Source organism: Sander lucioperca, chromosome 16 (assembly GCF_008315115.2).
Source record: "Sander lucioperca isolate FBNREF2018 chromosome 16, SLUC_FBN_1.2, whole genome shotgun sequence".
In the NCBI taxonomy this organism is placed as follows: domain Eukaryota; kingdom Metazoa; phylum Chordata; class Actinopteri; order Perciformes; family Percidae; genus Sander; species Sander lucioperca.
In genome coordinates this window covers 21,773,381-21,787,050 of record NC_050188.1, presented here as the reverse complement: position 1 = coordinate 21,787,050, position 13,670 = coordinate 21,773,381, and the positions used below count along the sequence as shown (strand labels likewise).

Here is a 13,670-nt window from a genome sequence, read left to right as displayed (position 1 = left end):
GACTAGAAGATTGATCAAATAATTGAGAAAAATAATCAGAAAATGAATCAATAATGAAAATAATAGTTGTAGCCATAAGTTCTAAAGAATAGCCTACTGTTTAGGCTTAATTGTTTGTCAATTTATGTTACTGCTTGGATGTGTGTGTGTGTGTGTGAGTGTGTGTGTGTGTGTGTGTGTGTGTGTGTGTGTGTGTGTGTGTGTGTGTGTGTGTGTAAACCATATCTTGGAAAGGGCTGCCCTCTATTGGCGTTGTTTTTTCCTACATGTCATGTTTCTCTGACAAAAGAAAATATTAATTCAAGGTTCACCTAGCCTACTGGATTTCTTCCAGAGCTTTCGGTCACATTGTGGCCTTCATCAGTGGACGGAGTTTGCTCAGTTGTCATGGAGATGAAATGAACGAATCAATCTCAATATTTGATGTTTTGTTTCAGACATTCATTCATGTTTCCCAGAACATGCCTCGCGAATATTGGCATCACTGATTATTTCAGACCACATGGAAACTATTTAGTAACATCAATAACTGTGTTTCGTCCGACTGACTTTATCAGCTCTTAATGACAATAATGTCACAGAAATGCCAACAAAGTCTATCAGACCTTAAGATGGCAAAGAATTTACAGCTCTTTTATGGATTTGATTTCCAAACAGCTGGACTTTAAGAAATAATTTAAATGGATTCATAAGTAATCATAAAGCACGAGGGAGACACAAAACAGTATTATCACCTTATATTTTGATAACGTATAGCTTTTTCTCGGTAAATATGAAAGTCATGGATTTCTTTGTTTAATTCTTGATACCAATTGATAATCAATAACCAATTATAAAGGCATTATAATAACTATTGATATAAGGCATTATAATTTATTCTACGCTGTAGGCTATATTAAGTTGCTATCTGTTTCAAAGTTTAGAAATCACTCTCTTCCTCTTTTGTTTCGTAAAACGGTGGGCTAACAGATAATTGCTTGTGTCTACATTCACAATGTTGTGTGCATTCACAATGCAATTTAAAGTTTCATTGGTTAGTCTACTTGTGAATTAAATATTGTGATTTCCATAATTTCCGCACAATAGATGTTTTTCTGATCACAAATCAGACTGTTCTCTCTGTGTCGCAGGATTGATGAAAAACAGAAATTGAACAGCAACTTAAATGTGAGTCAGATGTCAGTTTGCAGTTTGGGAGCCCTTTGTTGCAGTTTCCAAACTCTCCCTGTGACAGCAGAAGACCCGCTGGAATAATGGCGTTAATCACATGTTGGACTGTGTTGAAAACGAACGCGCAACTCGGCTGCACATCATACGCTTTCCTTCTGCTTTTAGGAGTGCAGCTGTGGCGCAATAACCCCGCTCGGACCTCTCAACTCACGCACCCGTGTGCGGTGCGTCTCACCGTGACACAGCTCGATGAGACAAATGTATCATGTGCTCAACTGTCACACGTGGACATTTAAGACGATCTGGGTAGGATTCAACAAACACACAACCCCTAATCAATATATATATATATATATATATATATATATATATATATATCCCATGTTTGTCATCCCATGTTTGTCCCTTTTATTTAACATCTTTCTCCAATCAGGAAAGGGGCAAAACAAGTGCAATTTCCTTGAAATGATGACAAAACCTATAGCCTAATATATCAGAATTTCAGAATTAAATCCTGTAAATTGCGGACAAAAATAAACTCTCATAAATAAAAGTATTGAGAGAAATTTGTCGTCGACATCGCAAGTGAGTGACTGAGTGAATATCGCAAATATTATCATATTTTCAAAATAGGCAAATCATGAGTCAGTGTGCCTGTACATAGACATTAGTAATAATTTAGGATTACTGAATAAATAAAAGATCCTTCGAATTAAAAGCCTTAATAATTTCTTATCAGGGCAAAGGGAGAGGGGGCGTGCACAAATAGCGTGTCCGCGCGCATCTCGTCTCTCATGAGTTTCCTACGTCCAAAACACTAATGAGGAATGAGATGCGTCCTGTTAAGAAACATCACATGTTTGTGCGCTCAGCGGCCCCCAGATTAAATTATAAAACATCAGGACAAGCAGGGGGGAAGCACTGGGAGAGCTGGACGAGCAGAGAGAGGGACAAGCTGTGTCGGTGAACACCTTATTATTAGATATTTTGGGAGTTTTTTTGAAAATATATTGATCACAATTTTCCTTGCTAAGGAGGGGAAATGGAAGCCTTGCGATACGTTTTTCTACTGATTTGTGCTTGCTTTATTTTTCAAGCGGATGGACGCAAAAGTAAGTGGTGCTGCTTTATTCAGCGAATCTAATTGAAGTTACAATACCGTATTTTAAACAGTAAAAATCTGACGGGATCTCAGAATCATTAACATACTCCTCATAAAGGCTATTTACTAAATGTAGCTACTTAAATTCAAATATTCACACTGAAATCACAGAAATGATTTAATCTTATGGGCCTTGACTTAACAATTGTATTAAATGTAAAACTTTACTTTCGATGTTTGCGTCCTAGTTTCTGTAATACCTGATCAGCTGCACTCAGAGTCCCATGAGTTTAATTAAGGCGCGTGTCCTGCATGGCTGTCGTTCTCCGATCAGAAAACTATCAAAGGAAACGATTTTATATTCATAAAAATATGAAAACATGTTTTTATTATTAGCCTATTACAACTGCATAATGTAGTTATATGTTTATATATATATTTTTATCTGCACAGATGTCTGCTTACGCAAATATGTTGTTTTCCCCTTTAATTAAATCACATATTAACTAGATAATTTGTTGTTTTCGTCTGCCATCTGTTAAAGTATGTCATTTATGCGAAAGTCTAAATTAAGACAGAAGCCAGAAACATAGGCATGGAGTTAGAGATAACAATATAATTAACCATTAAAACACACTTGGTAGGATCAGATAAATTCCTTCAAGATAGGGCCAGACATTATCTGGTATTATGAAAATCAATCAATCAATCAATCAATCAATCAATCAATCAGTCAAAATGTATGTATATAGCACTTTACAGCAACCAGCAGGTATCCAAAGTGCTTTACATCATGAATCAAGCATAAAACAACATATCATACAATAAAAAGAATGAAACATATGACACAATAAAATCAGAAAAGGTTACAAAGAAACAGGAGGGTGAAATTGTCACACCACTACTATGTATTAAAAGCCAGTCTAAACAAATAGGTTTTGAGTTTGGACCTAAAAAGAGCTACATCCGTAATAGTGTGAATATCAGGGGGTAAGTTGTTCCAGAGTCTGAGGGCAGCAACTGCAAAAGCCTGATCACCCATCCGTTTATACCTTGACCTTGGGACTTCTAAAACCAGCTGATTTGAAGACCGCAATGACCGGTTGTGCTCACGCAAAGTTCAAATTTCGGACAAATACTCCAGGGCCAGGCCATTTAAGGCCTTGAAAACAAACAAGATCTTAAAATCTATTCCAAAACGCACAGGGAGCCAATGTAGGGTCTAGAGAACAGGAGTGATGTGTGCACGTCTAGATGTATTTCTTAAAAAGCGAGCAGCAGCATTTTGAACAAGTTGAAGGCGTGAGATGGAGGTCTGATTCAGACCAACATAAAGAGCATTACAGTAATCCAACCTTGAACTAATAAAGGCATGAACAGCCTTTTCTAGGTCATGCCTGCTCAGGAAAGGCTTAACTTTAGCCAAGAGACGAAGCTGGAAAAAGCTCATTCTAACAACATTACTGATCTCCTTGTCAAATTTCATGCTGCAATCAAAAGTAACCCCCACATTTTTGACAGCTGACCTAGTGTATGATGCCAGAGCTCCCAAACTCAAAGCTGGACCATTTTGCATGTCTGAAGTACTGAAAATAATACACTTAGTTTTATCTTCGTTCAAATTAAGAAAGTTTTGTGAAAGCCACAACTTAATATCATTAATACAACTAAGCAGGGAGTTTAGTGTGACACTGTCATTTGCTTTCATAGGCAAATCAATTTGCAAATCATCTGCATAACAATGAAATGATAGGTTGTGCTTGCCTATAATAGCCCCTAAAGGCAACATATATAAAGAAAACAGAATGGGGACACGAATGGAACCCTGGGGTACCCCACAAGAGAGAGGAGCAGCTGACGAGGAGAGGTCACCAAGCATGACAGAAAAGCTCCTATTTGCCAAATAGGAGCTAAACCATTTAAGTGCAGAGCCACGGATGCCTACACAATGATCAAGGCGAGAGAGGACTGCATGGTCCACTGTGTCAAAAGCCGCTGTGAGGACATCTCCCTCACATAACAGCTATGCTATAGCCTTCCATCTGCATTTACTAACACATCTACCATATTTACAAAACCTGATCTCATTATTATTATTATTATTATTATTTAGAAGGCTGGTCCTCAAAAGGATTTCCACTTCAAGTAGGGGGTAAATAAATGAGTTATTTTAGGTGTCATAAGTTTGTTTTCATTATTTTTTACATTGCATCTTAGGTGACACAACAGACATATTTCCTGTCATGATAAAAAAAAAAAAAAAAAGGTTTTTATTACAAAATAAGAAATACATTATTCAAGTTGCAAAATAAACTTCAGTTAAGCAGTTCTTGAATTACAGTAATGAAGACATTTTCTGTGAATAGTATTTTCAAAATACAGGTAAGGAAACATTCCAATACATGCTTCTAAATGTGCACAATTAACTAAAAAACAACAAGTTTTCACTAGGGGACCCTGGACCATCCTAAGTTTCAGTTTCTCTCAGTGATCCTCACAACATTTTAAGGGGCCTGAAAAGTCTTAAAGGTGCACTATGAGTTCCTGCATGGTTTCAGTGTGATTTCATTTTTGTCTCAAATCGTAGGCATCTCTCCTTGATCCACTAGCTGCCTGCCCCCTGAATACACTGTAAAAAAAAGCCCGGTCTCGGGAGACAACACAGGGGTCATAAACGTCAAACAAACACTAGAGGCACAGGCTGTGCACCAAAATACAACAACCCACTCCAGCCAATCACAGACAAGATGGTTGGGGGAGGGGGTGGGGGTTAGTGACAGTTAGTCAGTTAGTCATGACAGTTACGGAAACATGTGGGGAAGGGCGAGCTTGCTCTGTTTTGTTTGGTATTTACTTTGAATGCAGGAACTCATAGTGCACCTTTATAATGTGCTTTGTTTTCTCTCCAGCATATGGCGACATGTTCCCACACAAACATGCAGTAGCAGGGAAGTTACCATTTCCAATTCCACCAATCCCTGGCTGGGATCCTGACACCAACCCATGGGATGATTACCTCTACCCTCCATTAAACCCAAAGCCAAATGAGCTCATGCACCACAAAGGTGAGTTAAGTCATCTTTCTCCTCTGAATTCTTCCTGTTGTGTTTGGAGTTTTTCACCTGGATCGTCCACTTTTCTGCAGGTAAACCTAAGGTTCGTCTGACCAGCGACAGTCCGGCTCTTAACGGCTCTTGCGTCTCCTTCACCGCGAAGCTGGAGTACCCACCATGCCAGAAGGAGGATGCCAGTGGGAACATCGTATGGGATGAGCACTGTGAAGATGGTACGGAGCTTGAGGCCTCAGGTGCTGCCAAAAAGCCAGGCCACGCCCACAAACACATTACATCATCGCAGTCCACCACACCGCACTGCGTCCTTTTAGACAGATAGTATGCATACTACACCACAGGAGTGTAGTAATAAAAAAATGGCTTCACAAATACACTTAAAACAGCATTTATTCTTTTTTTGGCCACTTGGTGGCAGCACAACAAACTGTACACACCAAATCGACACCTTATTAAGTTGACATGTTGGCAAATATTTGCCTTTTTACACATCCAGCAGACAAAAGGGCAATACTCACATTCATTTGGACTCCTGTTTCTGCCCACTTGGTGAATGTAAGTCGCAGTTTGGTTATGTTTAGGCAACAAAACTACTTAGTTGAGTTTAGAAAAAGATTGTGGCTTGGGTTAAAATCAGACGTTACTTCACTTCCGGTTACGCACGTGACGCAAAACATGACCTATAAAAACCTCACCATTTACTTTTTTTGTACGGGACACAAACCCCAGTCCCCTGGGTGAAAGTCCTGTGTTTGTTTGACCATTCCACCACCCCAACCTCCGTCCTTAGGTGGAGGCGTATGCGTTCTTACCCGGATTTTCATCTGTGCTGCCTTCCATCCTCCACCACATGCCATACCACACTGGGAGGCCTATTTTTTTTTTTGCAGGGTGGTAGGGGAAGACTCATGAATAGTCATTAGGGAACTCATCCCTGAATGGCTAGTACTCGTTGCCTGCTCTGGTTGTGTTGGTTAGGTTAAGGCAAGAGGAGTGGGAATGGTTATGGTTAGAGTAAGAATGTCAGGGCGAGCCAATCAGGGATGAGTTCACCACTGAATATTCATAAGTCTTCCCCCACCACCCTGCAACAAAAAAAAAGTGCGACCTGGCACATATCTTTAGCGGAGATGATTCAGGTGGTGGAATATCAAGCATTGACTTGAATGGCCGCGATTGCTTGCGGGGGTGGCGCCTCCAGAACACAGCACAGACACACGTGGTGGAAAATAGGGGTCATACTTTGTGACCTTACTTTCTGCTCTGCTCCCGAGCCTCCTGTCATAACTACTACAGCCACTAGATGGCGCGGCCATTTTAAACGTAAATATAAGTCGTAATTGCTGCTTTAACAAACGATTTATGTGGGCATTGTTCGGGGGGAGGACAGACTTGGCTTTTTAGCTGCTAAATACTCCAGTATGTTTACCAGCTAGTCGCTTACTGTGTCTGTCTGCTGTTTGGTGCTAAGCAGGTAGCGTACAGTAGGAATATCGAAAATATTTTGCTGAAAACAGCTGCTCGCTGCTGCTAGAAACAAGGATGGTGAGACTGAACCGAAACATTAAAATTGCAGGCTTTAAAACCAAAACAATGAGCTGAAAGAGACTTAAATTGTCCATAGAAGCTGGGGAGAACTGCAATGTTGGGAGATCATTATCTATGGAATGTAACATTACAAGTAATAACAAGTAGTAATTTGACCTATTGTTGATATAAAAATATAAATTATTGCCGCTTTAATTTCAACTTCATTCTCTTCTTTTCTGACTAGCTAATGGACAGGTGCGTTCTGGCTACGTGTACACCTGGACTTCCTGGTTGGATGACTATGGCTTTGGAAAGTGTACGGACTTGACAAAATGCAATGTGTTTCCCGATGGGAAGCCCTTCCCTCAGAGCAACGACTGGAGCCGCAAGAGCTATGTCTACGTGTGGCACGCAATGGGTGAGACACGCAGATTTACAGATTTGCACCATTTTATGCAGTCTATGATTTGCACACATGCACATGCAAAAACAAAGCAAGTAAAAGTTTTACTCTCCATCGGTCTTCAGGCCAGTACTACGAGACATGTGACGGCTCCTCCTCCAGTTTGACCATCAACACCACCAACATCCCTCTGGGGGCAGAGGTCATGGAGGTTATGGTCTACAAGAAACGTGAGCGCAGGAAGTACAGCCCCCTCACGACTGACAACACCGTCTTCTACGTCACAGGTGGAGACAAACTCACACATTCAGCTCATACAACTTTATCCGTCAGCATGCTTCAGCCTAACATACTGAGAATGAATATTTATTACTCCCCTTACACACTCTCTCTTAGATAAGATCCCAGTGGCAGTCAAGATCTCCCAGAAGTCTGCGGTCAACCAGTCTCAGAATGTTTTCTTTCGTGGTGAGGACGTGGTCTTCAAAGTCCAGCTCCATGACCCCAGCGGCTACCTCAAAACCGCAGCCGCAATTGACTACATTTGGGACTTCAGAGATGGCAACCAGCTGGTGACACACCGCGAAGTGACCACACACAGCTATAGCGCACTGGGGAGCATGAGTGTGAAGCTGGTGGTGGAGGCTGCATTCCCTGTAGAGTGTCCGCCCACCTCTGCCACCCCGACTCAGATGACCTCCACGTCTCCACCTCCCACAGGTACTGGACACATACAGATGGGCATCAAAACCGGGTTTTATTTTCCCAGGTTTTGAGATTTTTAAGGACCATTCAGTCAATCATAGAAAGTAGTTCCAATAAAGTACTTTCTAGTAACTGCTGTTATTAAATGTAATTTTTCAATGCCTTTAGCATATTTACCTCCATTTTATTTAAGTGTGGGAGCACACATCTCAGGGAAGGTTATAGCAAATCTTGGGCAAATTAAACCAAAACTATCAGCATGGTACATATCACAAGATGTCAGGAAGAACATTTTTTTTTTTTAATAATTTGGATGAACTGAAACTGGGCAAGCATTGATGCTGTTAACATTGGCCAGGACACCGGATCACTGCTGTTACACAACTGGTCCTGCAGTCTGACGTTGATGGGCAAGACAAAGCGAGAAGTGACTTTCCCTGCAGAGATCAATGAAGTGTTACCTCACAAAACTAGTTGTGTCATAACTGTGTTTCTTCCTTCAGAGGCTCCAACATCTCCACCCGGTACTCATGCTGCTACTGTCAAGATGGAAACCACTCACGGTGAGTTCCACAGCTAACAGTGTGTTTGTTGTGTGTATAAGAAAGAAAGAGAGCAAGACAGACTAAAGAAGTGCATGTATCTTAGCAGGATACCCAATAACTTGAATATAAAATACTTGCATTACATAAACATTGTCTTGTCCAATGAGTCCATATCTTGTCACCTGTTTCCTGTTTTAGTGCCACCCACTACCAGCCAGTCCCTTCCCTCCTCCTCTTCCATTGCCATGACAACAGGCATGCCCACCACGGAGCCCCTTCCCCCTACTGTTGCCAATGCGACCCCAGAATCCAACCCTACCTCCCTGTCCTGGCTCCGCACCAAGCGTCTCAACAGCAACGAGTGCTACCGCTACGCCTATGGGACCTTCATGGGTAACATCACCATTATTGGTAGGTGGTAGGCTGCGAGAGGGGGCGGTGTCTTTTATGATACTAACACCAGATGACGCCAAAGTCAGACATTTTTAAATTGTACATAGTGGCTTTAAAATATAATTGGAAAAAGTCATACATTTTATAATAGTATGATCCTTTATCAAAGAAAAGGACATAATAGATCAGTTCACAATTTAACTTTTCATTTATTTATTTAGTGGCATGCCTGAAGGGATGGCAATGTCTGTCGGTCGGTTGGTCCACCACTTTGGTTTGAAATTGAAACATGTCAACAACTATTGGATGGATTGCCTTGGAATTTTGTATAGACATTTATGTTTCTCATAGGATAAATCTTAATGACTTGGGTGACCACTGACTTTTCCCTATAGTGCCATCACTCTGTCAACATTTGTCCATTGGTTTATGTCAAAATACCTGCAAAACTAAAGACATCAGCCTCAGCTGTACTTTGTGTAAACTGCTAATTATCAAATGTTAGCATTGCTGCATCACTGCAGTGCCTATCCAACTGCTAGCATGGCTGTAGACTTTTAGTCTTGTTTTATGAGGATTACACAAAACCAGTTCAGTGGGAAGGATACATTATTGTTTTCATGTAGTAAAATATATACCATTCCAAAAGTCTAACTTAACTCTAATCCATTCTTTTCATTGTGATGTTCAAGTAAACAAGTCACCAATACACCATAGAGAGACACAAGTGACTGTGTTGTAAAGGAAAGCCAGCTCCACTGAGCAGAACAGAGCTCCAGTCAGCAGGGTGAATAGCTAGTGGTAGTCATGTCTTTGTGTGGACACACACACACACACACACACACACACACACACACACACACACACACACGGGCCGATTGCTTAGCCTGTGGTATTGCTGCTTGTAGAATTAATCAAAACCAAATTGTACCCCAAAATTACTTACAGAAGGACCCCAAACCACTTCATATGCAACTCCCCTGTATACCCTACTATTAACTTACTGATTTACCTGACCTGACTGAATGTTGCAGATTCAGCATGTAATCACAAAGTATCACAATGACAATGTGGAGTAATCAGACATTAGCCTCATGGACTCAGGGCACAGTGTGTTACCCACCCGGCCCGTTATGAGAGCTAATCAGCACATATCTGCGTTAATCAACCACCAGAACCGGACTGTGTGTGTGTGTGTGTGTGTGTGTGTGTGTGTGTGTGTGTGTGTGTGTGTGTGTGCGCGCACAGAGAGAGAGAGAGAAAGAGAGAAGGTGTTGTCTCGTGTTGTATGATCATTAACAAATTTAACACTTCAGCAGAGGTGTTAATTTCCATACAGGTTTAGTGGCTTGGCAGTTAACGGTAAAGTAGGGGATTTGATTCGCGGGGGTATTTTTGCGACGGTAATGTTATTTGTTAGCAGTATACTTAATTAGTCTGAGTCTGATGAAAACTGATGTGTCTGCCCGGTTCAGCTCTGAGATTTTCTCACATTGCACAGCGCTGTGAAGGAATAATCTCCGAGATTACTTTATATTCTGCCTCTGGTTAGAAGTGGTGAATGTAGGCTACAGCTCACAGCAACTTAATACTATAGTGTCTATACTATACTATAGCTTTTGTTTGATATTTAGTTTTGGCAAATGGCTTTTTGTTGAATTTCTTCTTAGCAAAAAAATAGACATGGAAAAGTGTAGCGCCTTTATTTCTCCAACCTTATTCCACACAACAGTCGCGATGTTCCTTTCAGCTATCCGCCCGTGCTCCAGGAAAGTGAAGAAAAGTAAGTTTGGTATATCCAGCAATCATGTAGCCAACGTTGGAAGCAGGAAAAGAGTCAAAGGCGGTAACACCCCTCCCTCGCTGTTGTAAAGCGTTCTACATGTGGTGTGCAGGTTACCTTCCCACCAAACACGCCCCCAAACACGGACAACGATGTGATTCAAAAACAGTGTCTGGTAGCCATCCTATAAGTGGCATCACGCTCTGTCTGCCACAAAAACTGTGTAGCTGGTTGTGCTTTGCACATGTGGGATTCTGAAACGTCCTTGAATTCGGGAATTGTCGTTTGTTTATTCAAAGTCAAAGACAGTCCAAAGTAGTGCTACTTTGCACATTTCTGTGGGTCTGGGGTGTATTTCACATTTTAGCTGCCAAAGCTCAGTCAGTGTGCAGTGTGAGAGGGGGAGTGGCCAGGAGCTAGAGCGGCAAAAGCCAATGTGTGCTTCTTTTACCGATATATATTTAACAATATCGTTTGCATTTCTAATCCAAACGTCAAACTTGGCACCGCACTTACTCATGCCCATAGCAAGACAGCTGTCAAGTCTGAAATCCATCGGACTAACGGTTCTAGAGATATGCGCATCACACACACACACACACACACACACACACAGACAGACAGACGTTCCTGCAATTTATAGATAGATGTTATGAGCAGATGATTATATATCTAAACCAACTGCATGAATCTGTTCTCCACAGAGCCCAAGCACGCACTAAACAGCCATTCAAACAGTCGCATTGTGGATGTGTCGGTTGCCAGAGTGACCAACACTGACATCAGCTTCCTGGTGAAATGTCTGGGCAAGTGAGTATATAACTGTTTTTTTGGTTGTTTTTTTTTACTTTGATGTATTTTTTTTAATTATAAAGCAGGTTAAGGTGTTATATTAACACTGTGAAAAGTATCAAAATGCTCAATCCACAAAGAAATTCACACAGCCCATATTCAGAAACGGTGCCTTTAAACAAGCTGTCAAGTGTTCCGTACAGTTACTATAACATTTGGTAGAAAGTGCCATTACAGTGCGATTATCGTCATTCAGTCATTCCCCAGCTGCAATGATGGTGCAGAGACTCTGAAACGCTGACCAATCAGAGCAGACTGGGCTTATTTGGGAGGGGGGCTAAAAGAGACAGGTGCTAAAACGGGGCGCTTCAGACAGAGGGTGAATACAGGTATATTCAAACAGATAGTATGAAGACAAAGTAGTAAAATAGTATTTTTTTTTAAAAAAAGCATGTAAACATATTCTAGTAAAAATCCCAAACACAAATATGAACCTAAAAATTAGCATAAAATGGGACCTTTAAGTAATTTATATATGTTAATTATACTATAGAGATACAAAATGACACTCAAGGTTTCATAATCATAAGTAAATTAGGAAATTAGAGATTAATCTAGTGAAGCCATAACAATTCCATTTGTGAAAATATTTTATTCCCTACAGATATTATAGTAATTCCTCAAAGAAAAAAAGGTTTTAGATAAAGAAAAGGATTGGTAATTTTATTTAACCCTTCATCTTTCCATCCCTTCATCCTCAGCATCCCAATTTCAGCCTGCACCATTGTGTCAGACCACACCTGTACTCAGGTGCAAACCATTATGTGTGATGATGTGCCGCCATCGTCCAAGTGTGAAGTGCATCTCAGGCGAACATTTCCGGAGCCTGGCACCTACTGTGTCAACATCACCCTGGAGGACTCCAGGAGCCTGACCCTGACCACCACCACTGTCACCATCAACAAGTCCCAGGATACACCTGGTCCGTTACACAAAGACATTTATTCTTACATACGACGCATGTTCACAATCTATTCTCTTTAACTAGCAGCTTTTGTTTTAAGTGGACAGATTGATGTTCTCGGTCTGTCCTTTTCATTGCTGTTCTCCATCCCTAGTAGTGTCCAAGAATTCACACACTGCAGAGGTGGTGCTCTCTTCGACCGCTGTGCTGGTGGCTGTCTTTGCATTCATTGCCTATCTGGTCTGCAAGTGAGTAGTCTTGTACAACTCACTAGTCTTAAAGTGTGCGCTTCCACATAAACACAAAATGCCCACATGCCATTTCTTTCTGTCTCATTTTCCCTCTCATCCCTGCATGGTCTCTCTTCTCTCTCCTAGGCGTTACAAGGTTTACCGTCCCATTCGTAGGTCACTGGTGGAGGATGCCTGCGGCCATGCTGGGGTCGGAGGTCACATGGTCCGTTTGAGGGAGGCATTTTTTCCCTCCAGTGAGGAGAGCCATCACCTACTGACTGAGAGACGCCTCCTGTAGGCTCTACAAAGCTGCACCCAAGCATGTCTGCTCTTATAAGCAAAAAAATACGGAAGAAAAATGACATACATAAACAAATGCTAAATCATTCAAAAGTAAGATAGCAGGAATACATGCATGTCTGTAGAGAAATATTAGTAAATAATACCAATGTCTTGTCGGTCTTAATTTCGTTAAGTGTTGGCTACAGCAGTATATGATTGGTAGGATGATTTACTAAAGAGCCTGTTAAATGTCTGACTGAGGCACTGCTCCATTTGATCTCCTTGTTTTGGCTCCTCATTGGAGGTAGGAGCTGCTAGGTGATGTTTTGGGTTCAAGTAGTGGCTCTTTTCTGCTCAGAAGAACTGCTTTTTGCTAATGTTGTGCCAAGCGCTGTGCCTTGTACTGTAGTAATAAACCGTAAGAATGAAATCCTTGAGATGGTTTTCCAATTATGAAATGTGTACTACTATTGACATGTGCATCTTCTCTCAGTTGAGTGAATTTTAATCTGTAAGATGTAAAAACTACTTCAAGGAATTCACTTTAAACTTGACCTGAGGACTCTAATAAAGTTGTGAACTAACCAAATGGCCGAAACTGTAGTCTTTAATATGAGTTAATTACACGCCCCCCCCCCCCATACGAGAAGAGCAGTGTTCCTGGTTTTTGCCATAAAGCAATATACCTTACATTTAA

At 41.1% G+C, this 13,670-nt stretch overlaps 1 protein-coding gene across 4 annotated transcripts; it reads left to right on the top strand.

Annotated features, from left to right (window-relative positions):
- Positions 1–2,013: 2,013 nt before the first annotated feature.
- On the top strand, positions 2,014–13,566 carry gpnmb (glycoprotein (transmembrane) nmb). Of its 4 annotated transcripts, none has more exons than XM_031323166.2 (12): positions 2,014–2,282; positions 5,182–5,337; positions 5,418–5,558; positions 7,118–7,291; positions 7,402–7,563; positions 7,673–7,996; positions 8,485–8,544; positions 8,725–8,937; positions 11,407–11,512; positions 12,256–12,476; positions 12,613–12,706; positions 12,836–13,566. In XM_031323166.2, exons 1-12 carry the CDS (start codon positions 2,213–2,215, stop codon positions 12,987–12,989), a joined length of 1,875 nt encoding a protein of 624 aa, XP_031179026.1. In that variant the 5' UTR covers positions 2,014–2,212; the 3' UTR covers positions 12,990–13,566. The 4 variants fall into 4 exon arrangements, with proteins under 4 accessions (XP_031179026.1, XP_031179025.1, XP_031179024.1 ...); XM_031323165.2 differs by having other exon boundaries at positions 2,213–2,282; positions 5,418–5,579; positions 12,616–12,706; XM_031323164.2 differs by having other exon boundaries at positions 2,213–2,282; positions 5,418–5,579.
- Positions 13,567–13,670: the final 104 nt, after the last annotated feature.